This window comes from Staurois parvus, unplaced genomic scaffold (assembly GCF_062004578.1).
Source record: "Staurois parvus isolate SC_StPar_1 unplaced genomic scaffold, SC_StPar_1.0 ptg000840l, whole genome shotgun sequence".
In the NCBI taxonomy this organism is placed as follows: Eukaryota; Metazoa; Chordata; class Amphibia; order Anura; family Ranidae; genus Staurois; species Staurois parvus.
Genome location: NW_028318636.1, coordinates 2,112,827 through 2,140,065, shown reverse-complemented (window position 1 = coordinate 2,140,065; position 27,239 = coordinate 2,112,827). Strand labels below are relative to the sequence as shown.

At 43.9% G+C, this 27,239-nt stretch overlaps 1 protein-coding gene across 3 annotated transcripts in view; it reads left to right on the top strand.

The window, feature by feature from the left end:
- LOC149443666 (acyl-CoA dehydrogenase family member 11-like) overlaps positions 1-27,239 on the top strand; it is a 94,419-nt gene that overhangs the window by 11,607 nt on the left and 55,573 nt on the right. For all 3 annotated transcript variants that reach the window (XM_089655463.1, XM_089655465.1, XM_089655464.1), the window contains exon 2: positions 21,993-22,269. In XM_089655463.1, the coding sequence (XP_089511589.1) occupies positions 21,993-22,269 (277 nt within the window). The remainder of the gene's footprint in view (positions 1-21,992; positions 22,270-27,239) is intronic.

Sequence of the window (27,239 nt, the reverse complement as noted above, 5' to 3'; positions counted from 1 at the left end):
AATGGTTTGTTTGGTGACTGTGCTCCCATCTGCCTTGAGATCATTCACAAGCTCCTCCTGTGTAATTCTGGGCTAAACTTTTCTCATGATCATCCTTACCCCATGAGACGAAATCTTGCATGGAGCTCCAGACTGAGAGTGATTGATGGTTATTTTGTATTTCTTTAAATTGTGAATAATCGCTCCAGCAGTTGTCTCCTGCTTCTTGATGATGGTCTTGTAGCCTATTCCAGCCTTGTGCAGGTCTTTAATCTGACAATGTGTCAGATTTGCCTTTTTGTTTCTCCACTGTTTTGTGTCATACCATTTGCAAGTGCAACAATTTTTTGGGTGAAGTGGTGCATTATCTGACAGAAATACAGGGGTGCCAATATTTTTGGCCGTGAATGTGTTTAAATGTTGCACAACATTGTGACCTGGAGTAAGGAAACAACTGCTGCAAAAGTTACTGCAGAGCTCAGTCTCAGTCTCATAAAGACTGAGTCCAGTGGAGACTGAGATTGAGCTCTGCAGTCACTTTTGCACCAGTTGCTTTCTAATTCTGGGTCACAATCCTGTGCAATGTCCTTTTGTCTCTTTCGGTCAGTTGACCATGTCGACTGCGCTTATGCTTATCAGACAACGTTTTCCTGGAAACTGTGTATGCCATCATAACCATTAATACTGTACCTCATGACATGGCAAATAAATTGGCAACTTCTGTCTCACAGGCACTAGCTAAGCCGGCACCAACTATTTGCCCTCTTTCAAGCTTGGTAAGCTCTAACACGACTCTGTATTACCAGTAGCTCATGCAGTGAATGATGAAAGTGAGGCTTCCCACCTGTTAGCTAGGTGTCTCATCACACAGCAGTAGAAACATGTTACATCACTTTCGCTTTCAACGTGAAACATGTTGTCACTTTTACACCTGCAAATTATGTAGTGTTTCCATTTTTTGTCCAACCCCTGTATTTCCAGTGTGTCAGTATGATACTGATTCTGTATCTGCAGACATATTTCTGATGTGTCAGTATGATAATGATTCTGTCTTTGCAGACATATTTCTGGTGTCAATGAACCCTTAAAGTACACATTTATATAAAAAAAAACAAACCAATATAATTCAGACACCCCCACCTCTCTATTTTCTGCTCATAGACTTGAGTGGGGTGTGCCACTAGTGTCTCTAGGTGTGGAACCATTGCCCTAATCAAGCCTACATGGACTCACTTTGCTGGCACGCTCAGAATCAGAGAAGATTTTGGGCCTGAGGAGAGTAAAAAAAAAAAAAACGTTCTGTAGAAACAAATGTAAAAGATAAACCTTTGGCAAATCATATTATATCTTTATATTGTGTAATATATATGACCGCATTAACAGGGTAATCACAGCAATTAAATGCTGTTGCTACCGTCACATGGATGCACTGTCTCTGTCCAGGGTTGGCCTGAGGCTCTTTTTGCAAGTAATCGTTCAAATTTGAATGGCTACATGCAAACAGTGGCAGTGGCAGCCAATGATTTGTATTGAGTACAAATCTGAAAGCAGCTGCTGACAGCTGCTGCTCTTTGCGGTTATGTAATTGTAGTCATAGAAATATGAATAAATTAATATAGATAATGCGCCAGCATGTGTACTTTGTTACTGATGTTCTGTGGGAATTCCTGGAAAAACATGACCTAGCTACAGTTGGGTGAGTTCTCAAAATTCCATTTTTTTCATGTACAGTGTAGTGTAGATTTTAACAGCATTCTGTATAAAAACCCACTACCCAGAGATTATTGCTCAGGTTATTTCCTGTGAAATGTTTTAACGTGAAGATCCACCTTTGTTTCTTCCATTTCATTCTCCAGGTGTAGTTTGTGAACTACCAAGCAGAGAGATTGGTGTTTCTCTTATTTCTCTAATTCTGTCCTTTTACTGCTTCTGTTTACTTTGTTTCATGCACTCTGATGTTTATTGGGGAAGGTAGTGCAGTCCTGCACACAGAAGTCCCTGGTACACTAGTATTTATTATGCAGACGACTAGTCTGTATTATCTATGATCGAGCTGGATTGACTCTCTCCGATGCATGCTATGCAGTGCTATCTAAGCCAATACCCTAGATCAGGGCTTGAAATTTCTACTCGCCTGCTTGCCAATGGCGAGTGTAAATTATGGTGGGGGTGAGTGTGTCCCCCAGGGCCGTCTTGCTGAGCAGGCTCGGAGCTCAGGCTAGATCTGTCATTGGCACTGGGAGCTGTCAGACTACTCAATAGCTGAGCGCAATGAAAGCAAAGCAAGGAGTGTGTGCTGTGCTCTCTGCCTCCCCCTAGAGTGCAGTACTCGGATCTGTGAGTGAACAATGAAGTACTGCAACTTTTTTATGGGTGTGTGTGTACATGTACATGTGTATGCATGTATGTATGTGTCTGTGTGTATGTACATGTGTCTGCGTATTTCTGTGTATGTACATGTATCTGTGTATATGCATGTCTGTACATGTGCCTGTGTGTGTATACGTGTCTGTATGTATGTGTGTGTACATGTCTCTGTGCGTGTGTGTACATGTCTCTGTGCGTGTACAGGTGTTTCTGTTTGTGTGTGTGTTTGTTGGTGGCGAGTAACTCTAAGGCCTGGCTAGTAGCTCTGGACTTGAAATTTTAAGCCCTGTTCTAGATACTGTTTTCTTTTACCCTGCATTTCTCTGTTTACCCTGTTTTTTTTCCCTACACTAAAGCCTCTTTCATACGAGCATTCCGTATGTCCATTTTTCATCTGTTCGTTTATGGATGAAAAAAAGACCCCATGTATTTCTATGGACTTGCGGGTGTAAACATCTGTTAATGTCCACATCCATTAACATCCTTTTTTTTTTTTTTTTTTTTGAACGGAAGAAAACCCTATTTTTCATCCGCAAAACCCGGAACGAACAAAAAACGGATATCAACGGATGTAAACGGATGAAAAACGGATGTTAAAGGATGAAAAAACAGATATAAACTCATGTTTTTCTTAGAAAAAACGTGACTGAACTGAAGAAAAAAAATGGAACGCCCTTGTGAAAGGACCCTAAGGTAAAAAATGTCCCAGTAGTTGTATAGCCCCCTAACCTACCCAAGTCCTATCTCGAATCAGCACTGTTCCTATCTGCAGTGGCGCTGATATCTCTCTCTTTCTCTCTCTCTCAATTCAAATTCAAAAGAGCTTTATTGGCAGGACCAAATAACATTTTAGCATTGCCAAAGCAGTTTGTATGGGAAAAGGTGGAGGGGGGGGGGAAGAGGTAATATAAAGGAGAAGGGTCCATGTAAAGGATTTTTAAGTCCCTAGTTTTTCATGTCCCTCTCAGTCTGTGGCATGCTCTCACATATTGTGCAGCTATTTTCACCATTGGTTCCTCTTCTCCCAGTAGAATTTGGAGTTTCCTCCTCTCTTATATCTATAGACATGAAGTCCGGGATGAGAGTGGAGAGTCTCTGGAAGTGAGTGTCCCTCACTGATGAGTACTTTGGGCACTGTAGCAGTCCACCCTCCCTGGGCTTATACTGTAGGTCTGTCTGTGCTGTCCTGATTCGATTTCCAGGCCGTGGGCACTTAGTCTGTATCAGCTCAGGGTCTGTCTGTTTTTTGGGTCTTGTAGCACCTCCAGGTATGGGGCCAGTTTGTAGTCTCTCTGCAGTGATTGGTAAACAGTTGGTTTCTTTGAGTTTGCTATTTCATTTCTCCATTTCTCAACATACTTTTCTTGGGAATCATTCATTATGTCTTTTATTTGAGATTTTGTAAGGCCAGATTGTTGGGCATTTGGGATACACAAAGTGCTGATTAGTTGTTGCAGACCACATGGCTTTGACTGGTCCTTATTGGTCAGTAGGGCCTTATGTTGGTATGCGTTAGGACCAGGGGCGGACTGACCATTCGGCTCTCGGGCACTGCCCGAGGGCCCAGGGTCAGTAGGGGGCCCCATGAGATGCCCCTGGTTCCTTTCATAGGCTTTTTCATAGGCTTTTTTGGCTGTGGCTTGAGTGTGGGGGCGAGGACATAGGGGCCCCATGATCCATTATTGCCCCGGGGCCCCATGAGGTGTCAGTCTGCCCCTGGTAAGGACTGTTGTTTTGTAGATGGCCCCAGTATGATAGCGTCCTCTTCTGTACTGCGAGAAGCAAAGAAAATCTGCCCAGCTCAGACCAGCAAGCACTGTTGGAGGTTCTCTCTCTCTCTCTCTCTCCCTCTCTCTCTCCCTCCCTCTCTCTCTCTCTCCCCCCCCCTCTCTCTCCCCCCCCCCCTCTCTCTCTCTCTCTCTCTCTCTCTCTCTCTCTCTCTCCCTCTCCCTCTCCCTCTCTCCCTCTCTCTCTCTCTCTCTCTCTCTCCCTCTCCCTCTCCCTCTCCCCCTCCCTCCCTCCCTCCTCACAGGCTCAGAGACAGCTGCAGGATCCATTAGTTCTTGTTGCTGTAAATCAGATCCTGTGAGGATGGAACGAGGGGCGGGCCGAGCTACGCTGTGTGTGTCATTGGAAGCACACAGTCCAGCCTGGAAATGAGCCCACAGCTGTGCCATCATAGGAAGTGGCTTCCTATAGTGATATGCAGAGAAGAGGAGGATCCAAGAGCTCTGGCGGGGGGACTCCAGAAGAGGAGGTCCCAGGCTGCTGTGTGTAATACTATTGCACAGAGCAGGTAAGTATACCATGTTTATTATTTTAATTTAAAAAATACCATTTACAACAGTGTTAATTTAGTCAGCTAGTAATTTTCATCTTCGTTTTAGTCAATAACATTTTTTTAGTGACTAAAACTAAAAAAAACTAAGTTATGGTGACTATAACTATAACAAAAATCTATTTTCGTCAACTGACTAAAACTAGACTAAAATGTTAGGGAGGAAAGAATTGGGAAGAGATCCAATCAGAATTAATCTCCGTCTTTATTCCTCGTTCAAACCTTAATAACATAAGTAATAACAGGTTAATAGATATTTACTCCAGGAATATATAATAAGATTGGAAATTCTAGGGAAATGCTTACATAATGCATCACACTTTAACTAACCCCATTCAATTTTACTTGACTAAATCTGCTATAGATTTAGTCAACAAAAATCATATATTTAGTCAACTAAAAATAGACTTAAACTAAGATGATTTAACTAAAATGTAACTGAAATTAAATGGCATTTTCATCAAAAGGCTATGACTAAAACTAAATCTAAATTAGTTGTCAAAATTAACCCTGCTTTACAACCGCTTTAACAGAGCTGTTTTATAAGGTGTCTGCTGGGGTGAGCAGAAAGTAAGTTCAATAAAATATAACTATATGTAACTATAGGGGATAAGTGATCATGAAGACGACACTGTATAGCCTGGTAATGTCAAGGCTCCTTGTTTTTGCGATTTACTTATTTAAAGCGCTAGTAAACTGCAGAAAAATAAATCTAAAAAACTTCTTGCAAGTTAAGAGCATAATGTGCTATTATGGGGTCCCATAATATAAACCGCACTGTTAATTGGCAAGATAAGTTGCAAGAAGGAAAATCTCTCTGTCTATGGCCAGCTTAAGCCAGCACATTTTTGAAAGTGACTGTATTCCAGGAGTTCAGCTATAAAGTATACCTTTTATGAGAGAAATATGGAGCTGCCAGGCTATAATATTATTATCATTATAACAGATTTGTTCAGAGCCAACAGTCTGCACAGCATTTACAAAATGGAGAGACAGTAGAGTTACAAGACAAGAGGGTTAGGGGAACCCTGCTCTTGAGAGCATACAATCTGCGGGCGCGTTCACACCGTGGTGAAGAGACGTAAGTTTTTCTGTACGCATTCTGCAGGGGCACAAAAAATAAATTGTTCTTTATGTGCCCTGTTCACACCAAAACACTAGTATCGTGCAGATTTTTTTCTGCGCAGGAATCTGCAACGCGTATGAAACTCATTGAAGCGTGCATGTAAACTGATGTCTCTGCAAGTGAAATCTGCATGTCAGTTGCCATCAGGTTTTCTGTATGTATGGTGTGAACGGGGTCTAAAGTGATAGAAGAAGCAGTAACTTTAGTTTGAGAAAGTAAAATTCATGTGGTAGCCAGGTACAGGATAGGCTTGCCCAAAGAGATGCAAAAGAGTAGGAGATAATCAGAAAGGTTGTGGTAGGGAGAAATGTTCCAGAGGATGAGAGGCTCTGGAAAAGTCCCGAAGGTGAGTACGGAAGAGATAAGGGAGCTAGGAGCACCAGGTTTCTGTGAGGAACGAAGAGTTTGGTTTTGTTAATATTTTGAGAGGAGGTTGGTGATGCAGCTGAGTTATAACTGGTTTTGTAAGTTGTTCGTATTATTCTGAACTTGTATTTGTTAGTTGACCAAAAGTCAGTGCAAGGATTGACAGCTGTGGTAGCAGACACGTTGTTGGTAAAGTGAATGAGTCTGACACTAATATTCGTGACAGACTGAGGAGAGGATAGCCTTTGTAGAAGTAGGTCAGTGGAAAAAGGAACAGCGGGACTCGAGAGGGGGTGGAGCCTGAACATGGCGGCGTCGGAGAGCACGATGTAGGTGCTCTCCGAAAAAACTTCTGACCCAAAAACCCCCCTATGGCTTAGCGTTGTCTGCCACCTACCCCTAGACCTACCGGTGAGAGATGGGGTCTCGGCCTTGAAGGTGGGGTGATGTCCGGGAGGTGAGAGCGGATCCAGCTGTTGCTCCCTCTGAGACGCTGAGCGAGGATAGCAGCGAGGAACCTGGAGAGAGCGGCGGGTTGCCGGGGAGACGAGGTGAACCACGTGGACGCCGCAAGGGAGCACTGGGAGGAAGAGAGGTTGGCCGGCGTCTGGAGGAGAGAGAGAGACGCGGCAGGTTTCCCAATCTGCTCCCCGGTCAGTTTCTAGGATCCTAAGTCAGTGGGCGAGCAGGTGCCCTGCCAGACCCCTAAGGACTCAAGTATCCCAAGACACCCTGAGGAATCCCCCCTAAGAAAAAGAAAAGTGCCTGGAGAGCCTAACAAAAGAAGCCTAAACCATCTCACAGAGGAAGCAAGAAAGAGGAGGGTGAGTGAGAGCAGCTCTTGATCATTGTATATTGCTTGGCAGGGCAAGAAGGAACAGTGTGTGAAGTGGAGAAGGGGGATTCCCAGGGGATTCTCAGGGAGATTGGAGACGTGGAAGAGAAAGTGGAATAAGATAAATGACCATAGAAATTAAAGTAAAAGATAAAGTGGACACTAAAATAGTAGGTTAGATCCATCCTCCCTGTGTCTATTTGAGTTTTTCCTGGTGGCTGATAAGGGGTCAATCTTTCAGAAGATATGAAGAACAAAAATGTTAAAGGAAGTGGGGCCAAGGGAGCTCAGGCCGGCTCTATTAAAAAGTATACGTCTCAGGGACCCCAGAAAGACCCCTGGGGATAAATGAAAAGAGCGAATTGGAAATCAGTTTGGAAAAAAGTCCTAGACTATCCCTAGGAATGGACAATGGCAGTCAACATATGTTAGAAAATAGGGAGGGGAGTGTCAGGGCAGGAGCTGAGGAACGGACAGGCAGGCCTAATAACAATGTAACGCACTGGCTGGCGACAACCACCACCCACAGACCGAAGTCCCCCAGGGCGCGGAGTCTAAGTCCCAGGCTGCCCTTCACCAGGGCCCCTGATGGTGGGGATGGACTTGACGCAGCCAGGAACCAGGTCGCGGCCCCCGAGACACCTCAGTTGCGGTAATGGCCGCCGCCAATGGCGTGTAGCTGGTGGAAAAGACAAGAGAGTAGTCGGGCAGGCCGGGTCAACAACAACGGGACAAAACTGCACAGGACAACAGACGAGAATCACGGGTCACAGGCCGAATTCAGCAACGGAGGGTCAGATCAAAGGAGAACACAAAGAATGGTCAGGTCACAAGCCGAGTCAGAACAGAGTAATAGCAACACAAAGACACAAGTGCAAAGGGCATGTGCGGACCACAGGCTTATATGTAATCAGCCACACCCCTCTGGGGGATGGACCTCAGAGACGAGAAGGCATAAAAGATTCCCATCATGCTCTGCAGAAATCCAACATGGATGCCAGCACATGGAGAAACATAACCTCTGGGAAAAGGTAGGACCTTGACAGGGAGAGAACTTGAAAGGGAATTGCAAGTGCCGAATAAGAAAGAGATGGCAGAAATGTTTAAAAATTTAGAAAAGTCAATAAAGCAAGAAATAGCAATGATACGGAATGATTTTGGGCAATTGTTATGCAGAGTGGAAGAAATGGAGGAAAAACTTAAAAATCATGCCCAAGATATCTTCGAACGTAAGAAACGGACACTGGCAATTAGGAAATATCAAAAGAAATTGCTTTACAAAATAGAGGTCCAAGAAAATAGGGATAGAAGGAGTAATCTCAGGATACGAGGAATCCCAGAGAGTTCACAGGGAGAGGATTCGAAAGGGTTAATGAACAAAATCTTAAACTCCATAATGGACAGGCCTACTTCAGAAATGTTTAAATTGGACGGTGTATTTAGAATAGGAAAAGCCCAACAAGGAAAAGATAGAGAAAGATCGAGAGATATAATTATCCAATTTCACAGGTTGAGTGATAAAGAAGAGATTTGGAAGAAAATTAAGGGAAGAACAAATATCAAGTATGAAGAAATAAATATTCAAATTTTTGCGGATTTAGCACCAGAGACATTATGGAGAAAGAGATCTTTAAAACCCCTGGTGGACTTGATGAGAAAACAGAATGTGCAGTATAGATGGGGAGCCCATGCAAGCCTAATTGGATGGAAAAATGGACTCGTGGCTATTCTGAGATTTCCTGGGGACTTGAGAGACTTTTGTGATAGACTTGACTTACAAAGAATAAGGTTACCAGAGTGGGAAGAAGAAGAAAGAGATATAGGGGAGATACGGGGAAAGAGGATTGGCAGTTAGTAGGAGGGGGAAGGTAGGGAGTGGAATGGTTGAGAAGAGAGGGTTTTTTTTTTTTCTCTTTTTCTTTTTCTTTTTCTCTTCTTTCCTCTCTTCCTTTTCTCTCCATGATTTCTCTGTTCAAATGCTGTTTTCATTCTCAAGTGTCAGCGAGAAGTTATTGAACTAGATAGATAAAGGGACAGGGGGGTGTTGGGAAAAAGAGAGCCGTATATAGATGGAGTTCAACCCCAAGATTTTAAATCAAAGGTGGGTTTTGGCCCACAAATGATTAGTAGGCAAATCTTAAGCCTAAAAAGAGGGAGGATGAAAAGGGGTGGGTGGAGTGGGAGGGTTGGGGAGAGAGAGGAGGGAGGGGGGTATTAGGGGTAACACTCTGCGAGCTAAGAGGAGTTATGAGAGAAGCAGTAGAGGAAAGGAGGTGGAGGAGAAGGGAAATATGGAAGAAGTACAGTTTGTAACGTATAATGTAAAGGGGTTGTATTGTCCTGGGAAGAGATTTAGATTGTTTAGAGAGCTGCAACACAGAACATCTTCAGTGGTTTTTTTTACAGGAGACACATCTAGAGATTGAGTCAAATGTAAGGCTGAATACTAGACACTACCCAGTATGGTACTATGCAGATTCACCTATTAAAAGAGCAAAGGGGGTAGCTATAGGGTTCGCAAAGAATATAAGGTTTGAGTTGGAGAATAGAATGATGGATCCTGAGGGAAGATTTCTGTTTCTGAGGGGTAAAATGCAAGAAATTGAGTGTACAATAGTTAACATATACTGCCCAAATAAGAAGCCAGAGATATATTTGAAGGGAGTATTGAAAAAACTGATGGGTTTTAAAAAAGGCCGTCTGATAGTGGCTGGAGATTTTAACGTTTGTATGGATCTGCGGAGGGATACAACCTCTTCTGTGCAGAGGGAAGAGAGTAGGTCTCTGAGATCATTAAAGAAGTTGATACATGAATGCCAACTGGTAGATATATGGAGAATTAAGCACATGAGAGACTATATCTTCTTCTCACATGCACATGAGACATACTCTAGATTGGATTATATACTGATAGAACACCGATTTATAGAGTCTGTAGCAGAAGCAAAAATTTAAGTAAGGCCTTTATCAGATCATGCCCCTGTTGCAATGAAATCAAGATGGGGAAGAGAGGTGAAGAGAGGCTTAGTTTGGAAGATGAATGAGGCACTTCTTCTGGATCATAAGATTGATCAGAAGATCGAGATGGAAATCAAACGATTTTTTGAGGAGAATGATACGGGAGACGTGTCGGTGGCTACAGTCTGGGAGGCTCATAAGGCTTACATAAGAGGATTACTTATTGCAATGGGGGCAAAAAAGAAAGGGGGGAAAAAATTAGCGGACTAAGGAAATATTTGATCTTGAACAGGAGATAATGAAGAAGATAATAAAAAAGAAGAGCTAGAGACCTTGATGGAAGAGGAAAAAAGAGTTTTTTTAATAAAGTAATAAGTGAAAGGTACAGATGGGGAGATAGGCCGGGAAAGTACTTAATGAGAGCTTTAAGGAAAAAGAAAAATAGGAATTACATAGAAAAAAATAAGAAACCCCAAGGGCGAAGTGGTTCACTCAACTGAAGACATTGCTAAAGTATTTAAGGAATATTATAGTAAGCTGTATAATATCACCCCCCAAGATACTATATATTAAGTTGAAATAGCAAATGGTGGAAAAAGAAGAACATACCTAAAAAACGCAGGCCTACCAAAACTGAGTGAAGTACAATCGAACTCCCTAGAATCAGAAATTACACTAGAAGATATAAAAACAGCATTAAAAAGTACTATGGCGGGGAAAAGCCTGGGGCCAGATGGGTATACTGTGAGATACTATAAAAAATATAAAGAACTGTTAAAACCCAAATTGAAGATCTACATGAACGCCCTGGGGGAAGAGATGGAATTGAGGCGAGAATCTCTACAGGCTAATGTAGTTCTAATTCATAAGATAAGGATGCCTCCCAGTGCTCAAGTTATAGACCAATCTCATTGTTGAACGTAGACACTAAATTGTACGCAAAGGTATTGGCAAATAGGTTAAAAGATTTAATGCCTGATTGGATACACGAGGATCAGGTGGGGTTTGTCCCAGGAAGAGAGGGCAGAGATAACGGGTTGAGATCATTGTTGCTCATTCAGGAAAGTAGAAAAGGGAAAACTCCGGTGGTGTTGTTGTCAATTGACGCCAAAAAGGCATTCGATAGAGTGAATTGGAGATTTATGATGGACACCTTTGAAGCGCTAGGGCTGGGAGTTAGAATGAGAGTGGATTGCAAAGTTATATAGACAGCCCTCAGCAGCTATTATGGTTAATGGAGAAAGGTCGGAGTTTTTCGAGATGTCAAATGGAACAAGACAGGGATGTCCACTGTCCCCATTGTAATATGTTTTATCTTTGGAGCCGTTGCTATCTATAATAAGGAAGAATATAGATATAAAGGAAATACGGATAGGAGATAGAGAACATAAGGTGGCGGCCTATGCGGATGACCTGATGTTCTATGTGGGAAATCCTAGGATAACTCTCCCAAATTTAATGAGGTTAATGAAGGAATATGGTGAGGTATCAAACTTAAAAATGAACCTGACAAAAACTGAGATCTTAAATATAAATCTTACAAACAGTGAAAGAAAAAATACAAGAAGAATTTCCCTTCGTATGGAGGGAAAAAGAATTTAAAGTATCTAGGGATAAAACGTTCTGCTTCATATAAGAATTTGTATAAACTAAATTATATTTCACTACTAAATGAGATTAAAGAGGAATTAAAGAGATTAGGGGGAGGAAACCAGTCTTGGATAGGACGCATAAATCTGATAAAAATGGTAATCGTGCCCAAAGTCTTATATAAATTCCAAATGGTTCCAATCAAACTTCCAGAGGTATATTTTAAAGAACTTAAAAAAATAAGATATAAATGGAGGAATAAAAAACCTAGAATATGTTATGAAACGTTGAGTAGAAATAGACAGGTGGTTTGTGAGTACCAGACTTTAAGAGATATTATAAATCTGTAATGTTGGCAAGAATTTTTGATTGGACGTACAATCCTGGGAAAAGTTGGGCCAAAATTGAAAATATACTGAGTGGAACAAATCTGGGTAGGATCATATGGGTGCCCGCACAATATAGGGGATTAGATGTTAACACAAGCAAGTACACGTTAAATGTTTTAAGAGTTTGGGAAATATTGCACAGACAGAAGGGGTGGGTTTTTAATTCACTGTTAATACCACTAAGGAATACAGAGTTTTTTGCCCCACGTAGGGAGGGTATCGCAGGTTAATGGATTATAAAGGAGGATGCGCAATTGAGAGATATAATGGTGAGGAAGGAATTGGGATCATATAAAGAGTTGGAAAAGAAGAAAGGATGGATTTCAATAGGATGGATGAGTGGCAATATCACCAATTGAAGCACTTTGTTGGGAGACTCCCGAAGCCTTTAAAAACTAGAAAGGATTGGAATCCATTTGAAAAATTGTTGGAATCACGGGGAGATGGAAAACACGGAATCGCTAAAATATATAAGATATTCACTGATTTAGACACCAGCACAAAACCAATGTATATAGACAAATGGGAAAGAGATTTGGGGATGGAAATAGATGAGGGGAAGCAGAAGAAAATATATAGATTAATTCACGAAAATATTAGCATGCAAGAGGTGGAAATAAATTATAAGTGTTTGATAAGATGGCATATTACACCACAAATTGAACATAAAATGAATGGGGAGATTTCACCACTGTGTTGGAGGGGTTGTGGGGAGATAGACAAGTTGTATCATATATGGTGGGAGTGCTTAAAAATACAAACATTTTGGAAGAAAATAGTTCACTTAGTAGGAAGGATTACCGAAATCAATATTAGGTTAGACCCAGAGGTTTGTCTTTTCCACGATAAGAGTTGTCAGTAAAATTATATAAGGAATCGGGTATATGGTATTTTTTGAGTGCAGCGAAGAGTTTGATACCCAGGTTCTGGCGAAAACAGGAAGTGCCAACGGAAGAGGATTGGGTAGTTAGAGTTAATCAGATTTGTGAGATGGAGAAACTTTATTATATGCACGTAGACAAGATGGGGACATTTTATGCAAAATGGAGAAAATGGGAAGATCATAAAGGGAGGGTGAAATATATGAAGATGTAATATCCTATTAAACATACTTTGATTGCTCTCCATAGTGAGGAGGTTGGAAAACGCAGAGTGGTCGGGAGGGGGAAGGGGGGAGGCAGGAGGGTGGGAGATGAATGTGGATGGTAAGGGGGGGGGGGGAAGATATTTTAGGGGGTTAATCATTGTAGTAGAACGATATTGTTTTGTTTCCTTTTTTTTTTTTAATTGGAGAAAATGATGGTAAAACGTATTTTGTTGAAAATCAATATTTATTAACTAGTTGCCGACCGCAGATAGCTGAATGACGGCTACACTGCGGCCGGCCAGTTCTGAGTGGACGTCATATGACGTCCTCCCAGAACGCGCTCTGGGGCGCGCACCCGGCGATCTCCGTGATAGCTGTGTCCTACGGACACAGCTGATCACGTGATGTGGTAAAAGGCCAATCACAGCGGCCTTTTACCACGTGATCAGCGGTGTCCAATGACACGCTGATCAGAGGGAAATGCAAGTGCCGGTTCTGGGCTGCACTTTCCTCACGCTGTCAGATCGTGAGGAAAGTACTGCCGAGAACCGCCAGTTGTCAGAGCGGGGATCGGCACCGATCATCAGGGCACTGATGATCAGTGCCCTGATGATCGGTGCCCAGCAGTGCCACCCGCAAGTTCCGCCCACCTGTGCCCAGCAGTGCGCCCACTAGCTCCACCCACCTGTGCCCAGCAGTGCACCCACCTGTGCCCAGCAGTGCACCCACCTGTGCCACTCTGCAGTGTCACACACCTGTGCCCAGAAGTGCCACCTACCTGTGCCCAGCAGTGCAACCCACCTGTGCCCACCAGTGCCACCCACCTGTGCCCACCCACCAGTGCTGCCCACCAGTGCCACCAACAAGTGCAGCCCAGCAGTGCTGCCAGTCAGTGCCACCAGTCAGTGCCCAGGGGTTGTGCCAGTCAGTGCCGCCAGTCAGTGCCCAGCAGTGATGCCAGTCAGTGCCGTCTATCAGTACCCATCATCAGTGCCGCCTATCAGTGCCGCCTATCCGTGACACCTCATTAGTGCTGTCTATCAGTGCCGCCTATCCGTGCCACCTCATTAGTACTGCCTATCAGTGCCCTTTAGTGCTGCCTATCAGTTCCCATCAGTGCCGCCTATCAGTGCCCATCAGTGCTGCCTCATCAACGCACATCAGTGAAGGAGAAAAAATACCTGTTTGAAAAATTTTATAATAGAAACAAAGAAACTTTTTTTTTTTTTTTTCAAATTTTTTGCAATTTTTTTATTTATAGCGCAAAAAGTAAAGCGCCCAGTGGCGATTAAATACCACCAAAAGAAAGCTCTATTTGTGAGAAAAAAATGATCAAAATTTCATATGGGTACAATGTTGCATGACCGCGCAATTGTCAATCAAAGCGCGGCAGCGCTGAAAGCTGAAAATTGGCCTGGTAAATAAGGGGGTATAAGTGCCTGGTAGGCAAGTGGTTAAAAAAGGAAGTAGGTCAGTGAGCAGGGTTTTGCTGTACTCAAGGCGAGAGATAACCAGAAGAGTATGCTGACAACCAAAGGCTTTAATATATTATTAATCATTAACCTTTGGCTGACCACATAAAATATATGTGTGGCAGCAGGACAGGACACACCACACATATGCATCATGTTTTCTGTGCTGAAAGCACACTCACTATGCTTTCCCAGCACAGTGACTAAGCTGTCACAGAGACAGTGTATTCAGATAACATGCTAGTAGTAATCAGTGTCAAACAACAAAACAGAAAAATTCCCAACTCTAACTTGCCAGCCAGCCTGCAAACAAACCATGTTAGTAATAGTAATCAGTGGCAGCTCCCGTTTATTTTGGCATCATGGACCCAAAATTGTGGGGATGTGCAATTTTGGGTCTGTGATAACAAATGCTGACGGGTAATTCCCTGTCTTTGCTTCCTCTGGTGGCTTGTAACAGGACATAGTTCCTCTGTAAGGATGATGATGGACACGTTCGCCTGAGCATCACTTCCTCAACCTGTTCAATAGAGACACCAATGCCTTGTAGCTGAAGGTAGGGCCGGGACAAGGGGTGAGCTGGAGGGGAAACTGCACTAGGCCCAGCGGAGCAAGGGGGCAGAGGATGACCACAGGGCAGTAAACCCATTCTACGACATGCATCAACAGTGGGGAAGGGGTGCAGTTCTGTATTCTTGGCCTGCACGCTAGAAGAACTTGTCCTATTACTGGCTGAAGGTAGCAAAGTAAATTATTTCCTTAAGAACAGTGACAACTTTAACACTTTTTTTCTCTAGTGTGTGTAGTGCAGCACACTCGTGAGAATAGCTGGAGAGTGCTACTTTGAATATTGCTTCACTTATGTTTCAAATAGTCTCTACTCAGGGCATGGCGTAATATATTAACTTTCATAGCTACAAAAAAGGAATTTTGCACAATCAGCATTGTTAATCTGACCAAATATGCGTTTACAACATAAATATGTGGATCTTTCTATCATAAAGGCTGAGCACATACATGTCTCCTCAGCTCATCTCTATTATATTTTGAATAAAAAAGCGCAAAAGAGGAAATAACTCTTCATGTTCACACAGATTGAAATTAATAAAAGTCTAGCGGAAAATAGTGCATCTTGCCACTGTTTCCAGTCATATACTATGATCTTTGGATTAAAATGACACAGATGTGACACCTGGTTTGGTGTATAATTTAGTTAATGTGTAAAGTTTAAAGTGATTTTAAAGACTTATTTTTTTTTTTAATAACAAACATGTCTATACTTACCTGCTGTGTACAGTGGTTTTGCACAGATCAACCCAGATCCTCCTCTTCTCGGGTCCTCCTGCTGGTGCTCCTGACCCCTACCTCCTGTTGGGTGCCCCCACAGCAAGCAGCTTTTGTATGGGGACACCCGCTGCTCTGTGTGTCCATTCACAACCAGAGCCAGCGCTTGGCCCTGCCCCCCCCTTCTCATTGGCTCACTGGCTGTGATTGAGAGCAGTGGGAGCCAATGGCTTCCGCTTCTGTCTCAGCCGAGACTCCAGTGCCCATTGCTGGATCGAGAGGGGGTTTAGGTCAGTATTGGGGGGGGAGAGGGGGCTGGGGGAGATGATGCACAGAGAAGGTTTTTTACCTTCATGCATGGAATGCATGAAGGTAAATAACCTTGAACCTTTACAGCCACTTTAGAAAAAGACAATTTATTCTTGAATATCTATATGCAGTCTTAAATTTAAATAATCAGCTATATGGTTGGGGAACAAAATATCTAATCCATTCTGAGAATAACAGACAGAAGATATATATATATATATATATATATATATATATATATATATATATATATATAATATTTGAGGCTGAATATGGTACATACAGTTGAAAGAAAAAGTATGTGAACCCCTTGGGATTATGTGGAGGTTTGCATGAATTGGGCATAAAATGTGCTCTGAACGTCATCTAAGTCACAACAATAGAAGAACACAGTCTGCTGAACATAATACTACACAAACATTAGATGTTGCCATGATTTAATTGCACATAACATGTAAACATTCACAGTGCAGGGAGGAAAAAGTATGTGAACCTTTGGACTTAATAACTGGTTGACCCTCCTTTGGCAGCAATAACCTCAACCAAACGTTTCCTGTAGTTGCAGATCAGACCTGCACAACGATCTGGAGTAATTTTGGACCACTCCTCTTCACAAAACTGTGTCAGTGTAGCAATATTCTTGGGATGTCTTGTGTGAATCGCTCTCTTAAGGTCATGCCACAGCATGTCAATCGGGTTGAGGTCAGGACTCTGACTGGGCCACTCCAGAAGGCATATTCTGTGCTGTTGCAGCCATTGTTTTGTTGAATTACTTGTATGCTTTGGGTCATTGTCCTGTTGCATCACCCATCCTCTGCGGAGCTTCAGTTGGCGGACAGATGGTCGTACATTTTCCTGCAAAATGTCTTGATAAACTCTGGAATTCATTTTCCCATCAATGACAACAATCTGTGCAGGCCCTGAGGCAGCAAAGCAGCCCCAAACTATGATGCTCCCTCCGCCATGTTTTACAGTGGGGATGAGGTTTTGATGTTGGTGTGCTGTGCCTTTTTTTCTCCACACATAGTGTTGTGTGTTCTTCCCAAACAACTCAATCTTGGTTTCATCTGTCCACAGTATATTTTGCCAGTAGTGCTGTGGAACATCCAGGTGCTCTTTTGCAAACTTCAAACGTACTGCAATATTCTTTTTGGACAGCAATGGCTTCCTCCGTGGTGTCCTCCTATGTACTCCATTCTTGTTTATTGTTTTCCTTATTGTAGATGTGTCAACAAAAATGTTAGCATGTGCCAGAGATTTCTGTAGGTCTTTAGCTGACACTCTGGGATTCTTTTTTACCTCATGCAGCATTCTGCGCTGTGCTCTTGCAGTCATTTTTACAGGATGACCACGCCTAGGGAGAGTAGCAACAGTGCTAAACTTTCTCCATTTGTAGACAGTCTGTCTTACCGTGGACACATGAACATCAAGGCTTTTGGAGATACTTTTGTAACCCTTTCCAGCTTCGTGCAAGTCAACAATTCTTGATCGTAGTCTTCTGAGAGCTCTTTTCTGTGAAACATGGTTCACATCAGACAGTGCTTCTTGAAACCAGTAAACCCAAAACAGGTGTGTGTTTTTTAAGGGCAGGACAGCTGTCAGCAACACATCCAATATCATCACACTGATTGGAGTCAAGGTTGGCTCACTCCTGGCTCCAATTAGCTCTGGGAGAAGTCATTAAGCTTGGGCCTCACATACTTTTTCCTCCCTGCACTGTGAATGTTTACATGTTATGGGCAATTAAACCATGGCAACATCTAATGTTTGTGTAGTATTATGTTCAGCAGACTGTGTTCTATTGTTGTGACTTAGATGACGTTCAGAGCACATTTTATGCCCAATTCATGCAAAACTCCACGTAATCCCAAGGGGTTCACATACTTTTTCTAGCAACTGTATCATCAGACTCAGAGATCAACAGTTTTATTTAAAGGAAAACATTTTTTAAAGACCTAAAATATTGTTTTTCAGATTTTCATATAGGATTGTAATATAATAATATGCTTGAGAGACTTCCTTCTCATAGGCAGGTAGCTTGATACAAATTACCTGTGCCTGCTGGCCATGCAAGAATTCATTTTTCCTTCAAAAATGTTTGTTTTAAGAATGTGTGTTCGATTTTCTAATCGTTAGTGGGGTCAAATTGATGCTTGAAAGAGCAGAATAAAAAGCTTTTCTCGATCTAACAGTGTATGTGATTTTCATTCAGAAATTACATTCATTTTAAAATTGAATGTTAAAAGTAGGTGAACTTTTTGAATGTCATTTGTCCATTCATTGAATGTACAAAGACTTTTTGTCCGAAAATCGATACGTGTATGGCCAGCATAAGACCTTTGGATAACTACTATAAGGAGTTAATTTATATTGTGAAATAGATATTATGTATTATATATGACATATCAATTATGTTCGATTGTGTCGATTAGTTGTTTCAGCCCTACTTTGGGTACTTTTTATTGTAACAGATAACATATCACTGGAATGGTACTGGCTAGATTGGTCATTGTCATTAATACATTGCATTACTGGTTCAAGAATGAGGGCTGTGCTACAGGTCACAGTACATGCCTATTAGGGTATATGTATTGGGGACATCAAAGATCTTTCCATGGTACAATAGTTTTGATACCATATATAATGTTGTTGTCTTTGGTCAGATATTTATAGTGTGTGTGTGTTTGTGTTCTGTATATAGTTCAGGCCTTAAAGTGGTTCTAAAGCCTTAGGGTTTTTCACCTTAATGCATTCTATGCATTAAGGTGAAAAACCTTCTGTGCTGCAGCTCCCCCCCAGCCCCCTCTTTTTCTTACCTGAGCCTCATTGGGCTCCCGCTGCTGTCAATTAAATGCTGTGACAAGGGAGCGGGGGACAGGGCCTGCTCTGTGTCAATAAACGCACACAGGGCAGCTTGGGAGCTCGCTCGCATGGGTGCCCCCATGGAAAGCGGCTTTCGATGGGGCATCCGCCGCAGAGGAGGAGCCTGGACCAGGGCTCAAGGCTACAGCTAAAACAAACCCCTACAGAATGGATGGTGAACTATAAACTATATGGGCCACTGAATAAGCATTTGAAGGTATCTATCTGCCTGCCTACCTATTGACCCAGAGGGGTTTTTCCAGTGAAGACATGGGATATCAGAGGGTCCTTTGCAGCCCAGGTTATCAGACCATCAGGAGTATTTATACAGGAAGGATCCACGGGTGATCCGCAAGGCTCTGTGGCCCTTAGGGGTCGCTTAATGGAGGTAAGAGGCCATTGCAGCCATTTTTGGGAGCACCAACCGGTGTGTTGTGCATTCACAGTGTGCTGTTTGCATGACCAAGAAGATTGAAGCACCGTTGTTGTGTTTACACTTGCTGGACTGTGTTACACCATTTCTGTTTATATGGTCAATGTTATTTTGAGCACTTAATGTGTTTTTATCCCTCCACAGGGATACACTTGCTACAGCTTTGAGTCCCACTTGTGGGTACTAGGGGTCACTTGGTTTGTATCCCGTATTGGGATTGGGCTCACTGCATTCATAGGTCACTTATTGGGTCATCTAGACTTTGTGTGTTGTTTGTGCACTCATTGTCACTTTTATTTTGGTTTATTTCTAGCGCTACACCACTTTGCATTTAATAATATTGATTGAATTACTGCCAATGACTTATGCAATTTAGAACAAGTGAATATGAGTTAGAGGCAGGTAGTTATGTATCAAAAAGAAAATACGAACTCACTATCAGCTTATTAGTATACTGTAGCTGTCTCCAGCCAAAGTATGCACAACCTTACTTATGACCCAGATCTCTTAATCAAGTATAAAAGATAAAAAACAAAGGGGGTTTTATGGGTACAATCGAACATAACCAAGGTGAAGGGTTTTCCTTTCAATTTAGTCTAAATGTCTGATGCGCCATTGGCAAAATTAAAGGTGGGAATACACAATTAGAAAATCGACCAAATGGTCATCCGACGACCGAGAGGCGTTCGTTCATTGGTCCAAATCGTGGCCCACATTACCCAATCTACAAAAAACATTCACCAGGTAATACGTAGTGTTGACATCCTCTGTACAAATGGAAGTGATGCAGTGTTCATGTGACCTTGTAGCCACGCCCTTCCGGCCAGAACGAGCGATATACACAACAATTACCAGCAATGAGTATAATATAGTGTATTACATTATCTATGTACATAAATAGTGATGCATAATTCTGGTTTCATTATCTCATTAGGCCAATCTACTTCTAACATTTGGATTTTACATTCGTGTTTTCGAAGATTCCCTGGACATAAACATCTGGGTCATCTTCTGTTTCCGCTCATGCGTGATAGTGCTTGATAAATTTTTTTTGTACGACTGTCATACCACTGCATAGAAAATTTTTCACTGTTGTTAAACCAGATTTTTTCGTTCACAATATCGTTATCTGTTAAAACATCCTACTCTTCAACGAAGAGAAAATTGTTCAAACAGTGGTTCCGCAAAATTGTTTTGAACGATCTTCTTATTGTGTGTACGGGGCATAACACTTGATATAAATGCGGAAAAAAAGGCTCACAAAAGATGAGAATGGAAAAACGGACAAAGAAAAAGGAAAAAGAAGAAAATGAGTCAGAGATCAATGTTGTCAGTTTCCTGAAACATAGCTCAAGATCACTTAGATTTGTATTGTACCCAAGGGTGCCATGTTTGTTCAAATTTATGTTGGGTGTCATACTGGATGCTATTTAATTTGGCCTTAAAGGGTAAGATCACCTTAAAAAAAAAATAAATGCACATATTTTTTAAAAACATGCATTTATTGTTTTTTCTTTTACTAGGAGCCTGTAAAGCGTTGTGCTCCCGATCAGCAGATTGCAGGTGCAATGCAGGGCTCTAGCTGACTTTTAGTGTAAGCTGTCTGCTCATACCTGGTACCACACTGACAGGAAGCATCAATTAACTACCTAGAGTGCTTAACAGCTCCCTGGCAGTTCATTGAGAACTACAAGCTGACAGCGACAAAGACTGTTGGTACTTGTAGCTCTTCATTCACAGAACTGTGAATGAATGACACGGTCATGTGGCTGTTACAGGGAGGTGCTGCAGGAGCGGGAACATGTTCCATCTTAAAAACAGATGGAACATGTTCCCAAAGGTGAATTTATCTTTTAATCATAATCCAGTTAAGCTTATGTTTAATAAGATCAAGGTAAACTGTAGGTTTTCTGCAGCATTGATGAATAGCAATGGTAGCTGCAAGAAATATATGCTAAACAAGCCTGCCTGTCCCCTTGATGCACTCTGAGAAGTTGGCTCACAATAGTACATCAACTGGAGACCTTTTAATGTTCATTAGGGTCAGCATATTGAGCAATGAAAATACCCTGGGCATCATATTTTTATTGCTGTCTGTATCTTACAGAACCTTTCAAGTAGCTGAAGGTGTCTGCTGGGGCTGCTGATGACATCACATCTTAGATGGCTGTGAGCAGCAGAAGTCTCAAGGCTTTTGGATGCCTACACAAGGGAGGTTTTTATTGGTAAAGAGCACATGCAATAGAACATGGGTGTCAAACTGGTGGCCCTCTAGCTGTTGAGAAACTACAAGTCCCATCATGCCTCTGCCTTTGGAGTCATGCTTGTAACTGTCAATCTTGCAATGCCTCATAGGACTTGTAGTTTGGCAACAGCTGGAGGGCCACCAGTTTGACACCCGTGCAATAGAGGGAGATTTTTTTTGGTCTGGTGACAGGGCCTCTTTCATATGTATATTATAATAAATAAAGCATTGGTATTTGTTAACAGTGTTGTCATGTAGATGATGTAGTTTTTTTTTCACAAAATTATTTAGTTTTCATGGCAGTCCATTAACCTCTTATTTTATAGCTCTCCTGTTATTCTTTTCATTGCAGGGTGAAATTAATCAACTTTCTGGTGCCATGTTGGTCTGCCAGAAGTTTAGGATCCCGTGTACTGTACCAACCTGCATACTTCATGAGTAGTAAGAGTGCAGTGTCTCCAGCCATTAGCAATGAAGACAGCAAATCTCACCCTGTTCTGGAAGAGCTACGGATGCCGTTCTCTCGTTCTATGATAGGAAGCTTTTTCCAGGAGCAGCCCAAGCTGGGTAACCAGTTCCTTGAGGATGCCCTTCTCCAGAGTTACTTGAGGAAACATCTTCCTCCACTGGTGAGCAATAGACATGTATATGCAAACAATATATTAGCTGTAAGAAGTTTTGTTTACAGTGAAAAAGGTTTTATTGTTATTAAATCCTGTATAATAATATTGTATTAATAAGAACTTTGCAGTGTCTGCTGACCCACATGTAGTAACACAGAGGTGTCTGATTCAACTGCATTTCCCACCTTTAATTAGGACTGGTATTTTAGATTATATGTGCAGGTAAGGTATTGCTTAAATATTGTTATATCTAAATAGCTGGATTGCATTCCCTAAGCAAATGTTAACAATAGGTTAATGGAACCCTTTTTGTTACTGTATAATGTAAGTGTAATGTATATTTCTTTTTCAGCCATTTAGGGACACAGGAATTATTTTACCTTCAGGTTCTACTGCCACCTACAGAAGGATTGGGCACTGCCAAACAAAACAAAACTGCCTCTAAAAAGAACCCCCCACCACCACCACCACTAGCAGCCAGCATGCCTCAGAAAAAAAAACTGATAAAGTATGGTGTCCTAGGACAGGGGTGGGCAACTGTAGCCCTCCAGCTGTTGGTGAACTACAAGTCCCATCATGCCTCTGCCTTTGGGAGTCATGCTTGTAACTGTCAGTTTTGCAATGCCTCATGGGACTTGTAGTTCTACAACAGCTGGAAGGCCACAGTTGCCCACCCCTGTCCTAGGAGAATGCTTGTCTTTTGTTCAGTTTTGCAAATCTACCTACCTAACTAATGCTAGAATATTTTTTTCTGAAACACTTTTTTCTTAAAGCAAGGCTCCACAAGGCCCTACATCGCAGCTAAAGTTGGTATCTTCCACTATTACTTTGAAAGACCAGTTCAGCTCTTATTGATGCAGTGTGCACCACTGCAGTTGGAGGATCAGCCTGCAGTCTCCAGTCTTGGTTCTTTCAGAGCCCCTGAAACTACAAGGACCTTTCCACTACACCCACCTTTTTGAAGTCTTCCACTATTGGGATTGGAAATGGCCCAACAGGCCTTTGATAGCCCCAAATGTATACTAGACTTGTTCTAATTTTGAAAGCATTTTGTCAAACAGTGGCCCACCTTAAAAAGGAGACTATTATGGTAGTAGGAGACATTCCTGCATTCAAGGACCCCACTTATAAGTGGCTGGAAAACCTTTTTTGAACATTTCTTTGATAAACCATAGCTTTGTAGTCTAGGGTCCATAAAAGACTTCTCTTATAGTTACAGTGAATCCTTCACTGATTGTGTGAAGCATTTAGTGTGATGTGGTGTTCTGCTGGAAGCACCTTTTTGTTTCTCTCTCAAATATAGCTACATAGTTAGGTGGAAGAAAAAGTCCACCTAATTCAACCAATATAAAAAAATAAACAGAAAAAATAAATAGAAAATCTCCATATACAGAGCCCTATACCCAAAGGTGATCCAGAAGAAGGCATAAAATACCCTACACAGCACGGTCCGATTTGTTCCAGTGGAGGGGGAAAAAAAAAAGCCTTCCTGGTCCCCCAAATGCAGTTGGATATTCCCTTGATCAGTAACCTCTGGTGTTTGTTTGTTTATTTATATATATATATATATATATCTACTGAGCTGGCCAGAACTATTTCCCATGAGAGTCTATTCACATTTTCATAGCTTTTACTGTGAAGAAGCCTTTCCATATGTGGAGGTTAAATCCCCTTTCCTGCAGGCATAAAGAGTGCCCCCTTGTCCTTTGTAAATGAATCATTTTGCATTGAGTTCACTATATGGACTACTCGTATATTTATACATGGTGATCATATTCCCTCTTAAACCATTTTCTACCAAGGTATATTTATAGATACTCTAGTATTCAATGGGTTAAAGCAAGCCTATGGCTGGTGCTGCAAGTTGATTTTAGAGTCTGTGATGGGCATTCATGGTAAAAGTGATCCAGACAGCTCTGGATCTGCCTGATCCTTTTACAGTGCTCTGAAGGTGTGCCTCCTTGTGATAGCACTAAAGTTAAATGACAAAAAAAAAGTAAAAAGAACAAAAATTACAAACTCCCCTGTCACCCCTGTATACAGAGGTGTATACAAGGGTATACCCCTGTAGCTCCAGCTGACCTAGGGAAAATACCCTCCATTACCAGGATGTGGTTCAGGCTTTGAGGGTTTATCAATCAGCCTTGGCTTCCTATGTACCTCAATAGACAAAAAGAAAAAACAAAAAAAGGAGTTTTGTACTCACTCTAAAATCCTTTTCTTGAAACTGAGCCTTGTTGGTAATGGGAATGGTCATCCTAGCTTACAGGTGTGTTTTTTTAAAGGTTCCAATCCTGCTGTAGGCAGCAGTATAACCTGAAGGTAAAAGATCCTCCATGTCTCTCATTGGACTCCTAGAAAATTATTTTGAGTATAAACACACTACATTATGATGATGTTTGTACTCTACTCAAAATATTTTTCTTGCAAACAAAGCCTACCTTCCACTTGATGTTTTTGTTTTTTATCCAGGCCAAGTTGTAGTACATCAGGTCATTCTAATGCAGCGGTTCTCAACCTGGGGGTCGCGACCCCTTTGGGGGTCGAACGACCATTTCCCAGGGGTCGCCTAAGACCATCGGAAAACACATATTTCCGATGGTCTTAGGAACCGAGACACCGCTGCAGTCTCCGGCGATGTGTGGGCGGGATGATACGCTGCTGTCACCTGGCCACACCTCCGGGATCGCTCAGCAGCGCCGCCTCCTCGCCGCTGATTGGCCACCGGAACTGTAGCTCAGGAGAGGCACACAGGCGGCCAATCACCGGCGAGGAGGTGGAGCTTGGAGAGGAGGAGCCGAGCGGCAGCGCGCGTACATCAAAGAAGACCGAGGGAGCTGCCGGAGCGAGTGAAGAGGAGAGCGGCCAGAGAAGGAAGACAGCTGACAGGTAAGTGAGAGAGCGAGCCCAGGCTGGAGCAGGGGTCAGCAAAGTAAGTATCATTGGTGTCAGTGGGAGGAATAGTGCCCCATCATTTGTGTGACTAATACCAACGATGGGGCACTATTCCTCCCCCCACTGACACCAACGATGGGGCACTATTCTTCCCCCCACTGACACAAACGATGGGGCACTATTCCTCCCCCCACTGACGCCAACGATGGGGCACTATTCCTCCCCCCACTGACGCCAACGATGGGGCACTATTCCTCCCCCCACTGACGCCAACGATGGGGCACTATTCCTCCCCCCACTGACGCCAACGATGGGGCACTATTCCTCCCCCCACTGACGCCAACGATGGGGCACTATTCCTCCCCCCACTGACGCCAACGATGGGGCACTATTCCTCCCCCCACTGACGCCAACGATGGGGCACTATTCCTCCCCCCACTGACGCCAACGATGGGGCACTATTCCTCCCCCCACTGACGCCAACGATGGGGCACTATTCCTCCCCCCACTGACGCCAACGATGGGGCACTATTCCTCCCCCCACTGACGCCAACGATGGGGCACTATTCCTCCCCCCACTGACGCCAACGATGGGGCACTATTCCTCCCCCCACTGACGCCAACGATGGGGCACTATTCCTCCCCCCACTGACGCCAACGATGGGGCACTATTCCTCCCCCCACTGACGCCAACGATGGGGCACTATTCCTCCCCCCACTGACGCCAACGATGGGGCACTATTCCCTCCCCCCACTGACGCCAACGATGGGGCACTATTCCTCCCCCCACTGACGCCAACGATGGGGCACTATTCCTCCCCCCACTGACGCCAACGATGGGGCACTATTCCTCCCCCACTGACGCCAACGATGGGGCCTATTCCTCCCCCCACTGACGCCAACGATGGGGCACTATTCCTCCCCCACTGACGCCAACGATGGGGCACTATTTCCTCCCCCCACTGACGCCAACGATGGGGCACTATTCCTCCCCCACTGACGCCAACGATGGGGCACTATTCCTCCCCCACTGACGCCAACGATGGGGCACTATTCCTCCCCCCACTGACGCCAACGATGGGGCGGTATTCCTCCCCCCACTGACGCCAACGATGGGGCGGTATTCCTCCCCCCACTGACGCCAACGATGGGGCGGTATTCCTCCCCCCACTGACGCCAACATGGGGCGGTATTCCTCCCCCCCCACTGACGCCAACGATGGGGCGGTATTCCTCCCCCCCCACTGACGCCAACGATGGGGCGGTATTCCTCCCCCCCCACTGACGCCAACGATGGGGCGGTATTCCTCCCCCCCCACTGACGCCAACGATGGGGCGGTATTCCTCCCCCCCCACTGACGCCAACGATGGGGCGGTATTCCTCCCCCCCCACTGACGCCAACGATGGGGCGGTATTCCTCCCCCCCCACTGACGCCAACGATGGGGCGGTATTCCTCCCCCCCCACTGACGCCAACGATGGGGCGGTATTCCTCCCCCCCCACTGACGCCAACGATGGGGCGGTATTCCTCCCCCCCCACTGACGCCAACGATGGGGCGGTATTCCTCCCCCCCCACTGACGCCAACGATGGGGCGGTATTCCTCCCCCCCCACTGACGCCAACGATGGGGCGGTATTCCTCCCCCCCCACTGACGCCAACGATGGGGCGGTATTCCTCCCCCCCCACTGACGCCAACGATGGGGCGGTATTCCTCCCCCCCCACTGACGCCAACGATGGGGCGGTATTCCTCCCCCCCCACTGACGCCAACGATGGGGCGGTATTCCTCCCCCCCCACTGACGCCAACGATGGGGCGGTATTCCTCCCCCCCCACTGACGCCAACGATGGGGCGGTATTCCTCCCCCCCCACTGACGCCAACGATGGGGCGGTATTCCTCCCCCCCCACTGACCGCCAACGATGGGGCGGTATTCCTCCCCCCCCACTGACGCCAACGATGGGGCGGTATTCCTCCCCCCCACTGACGCCAACGATGGGGCGGTATTCCTCCCCCCCCACTGACGCCAACGATGGGGCGGTATTCCTCCCCCCCCACTGACGCCAACGATGGGGCGGTAT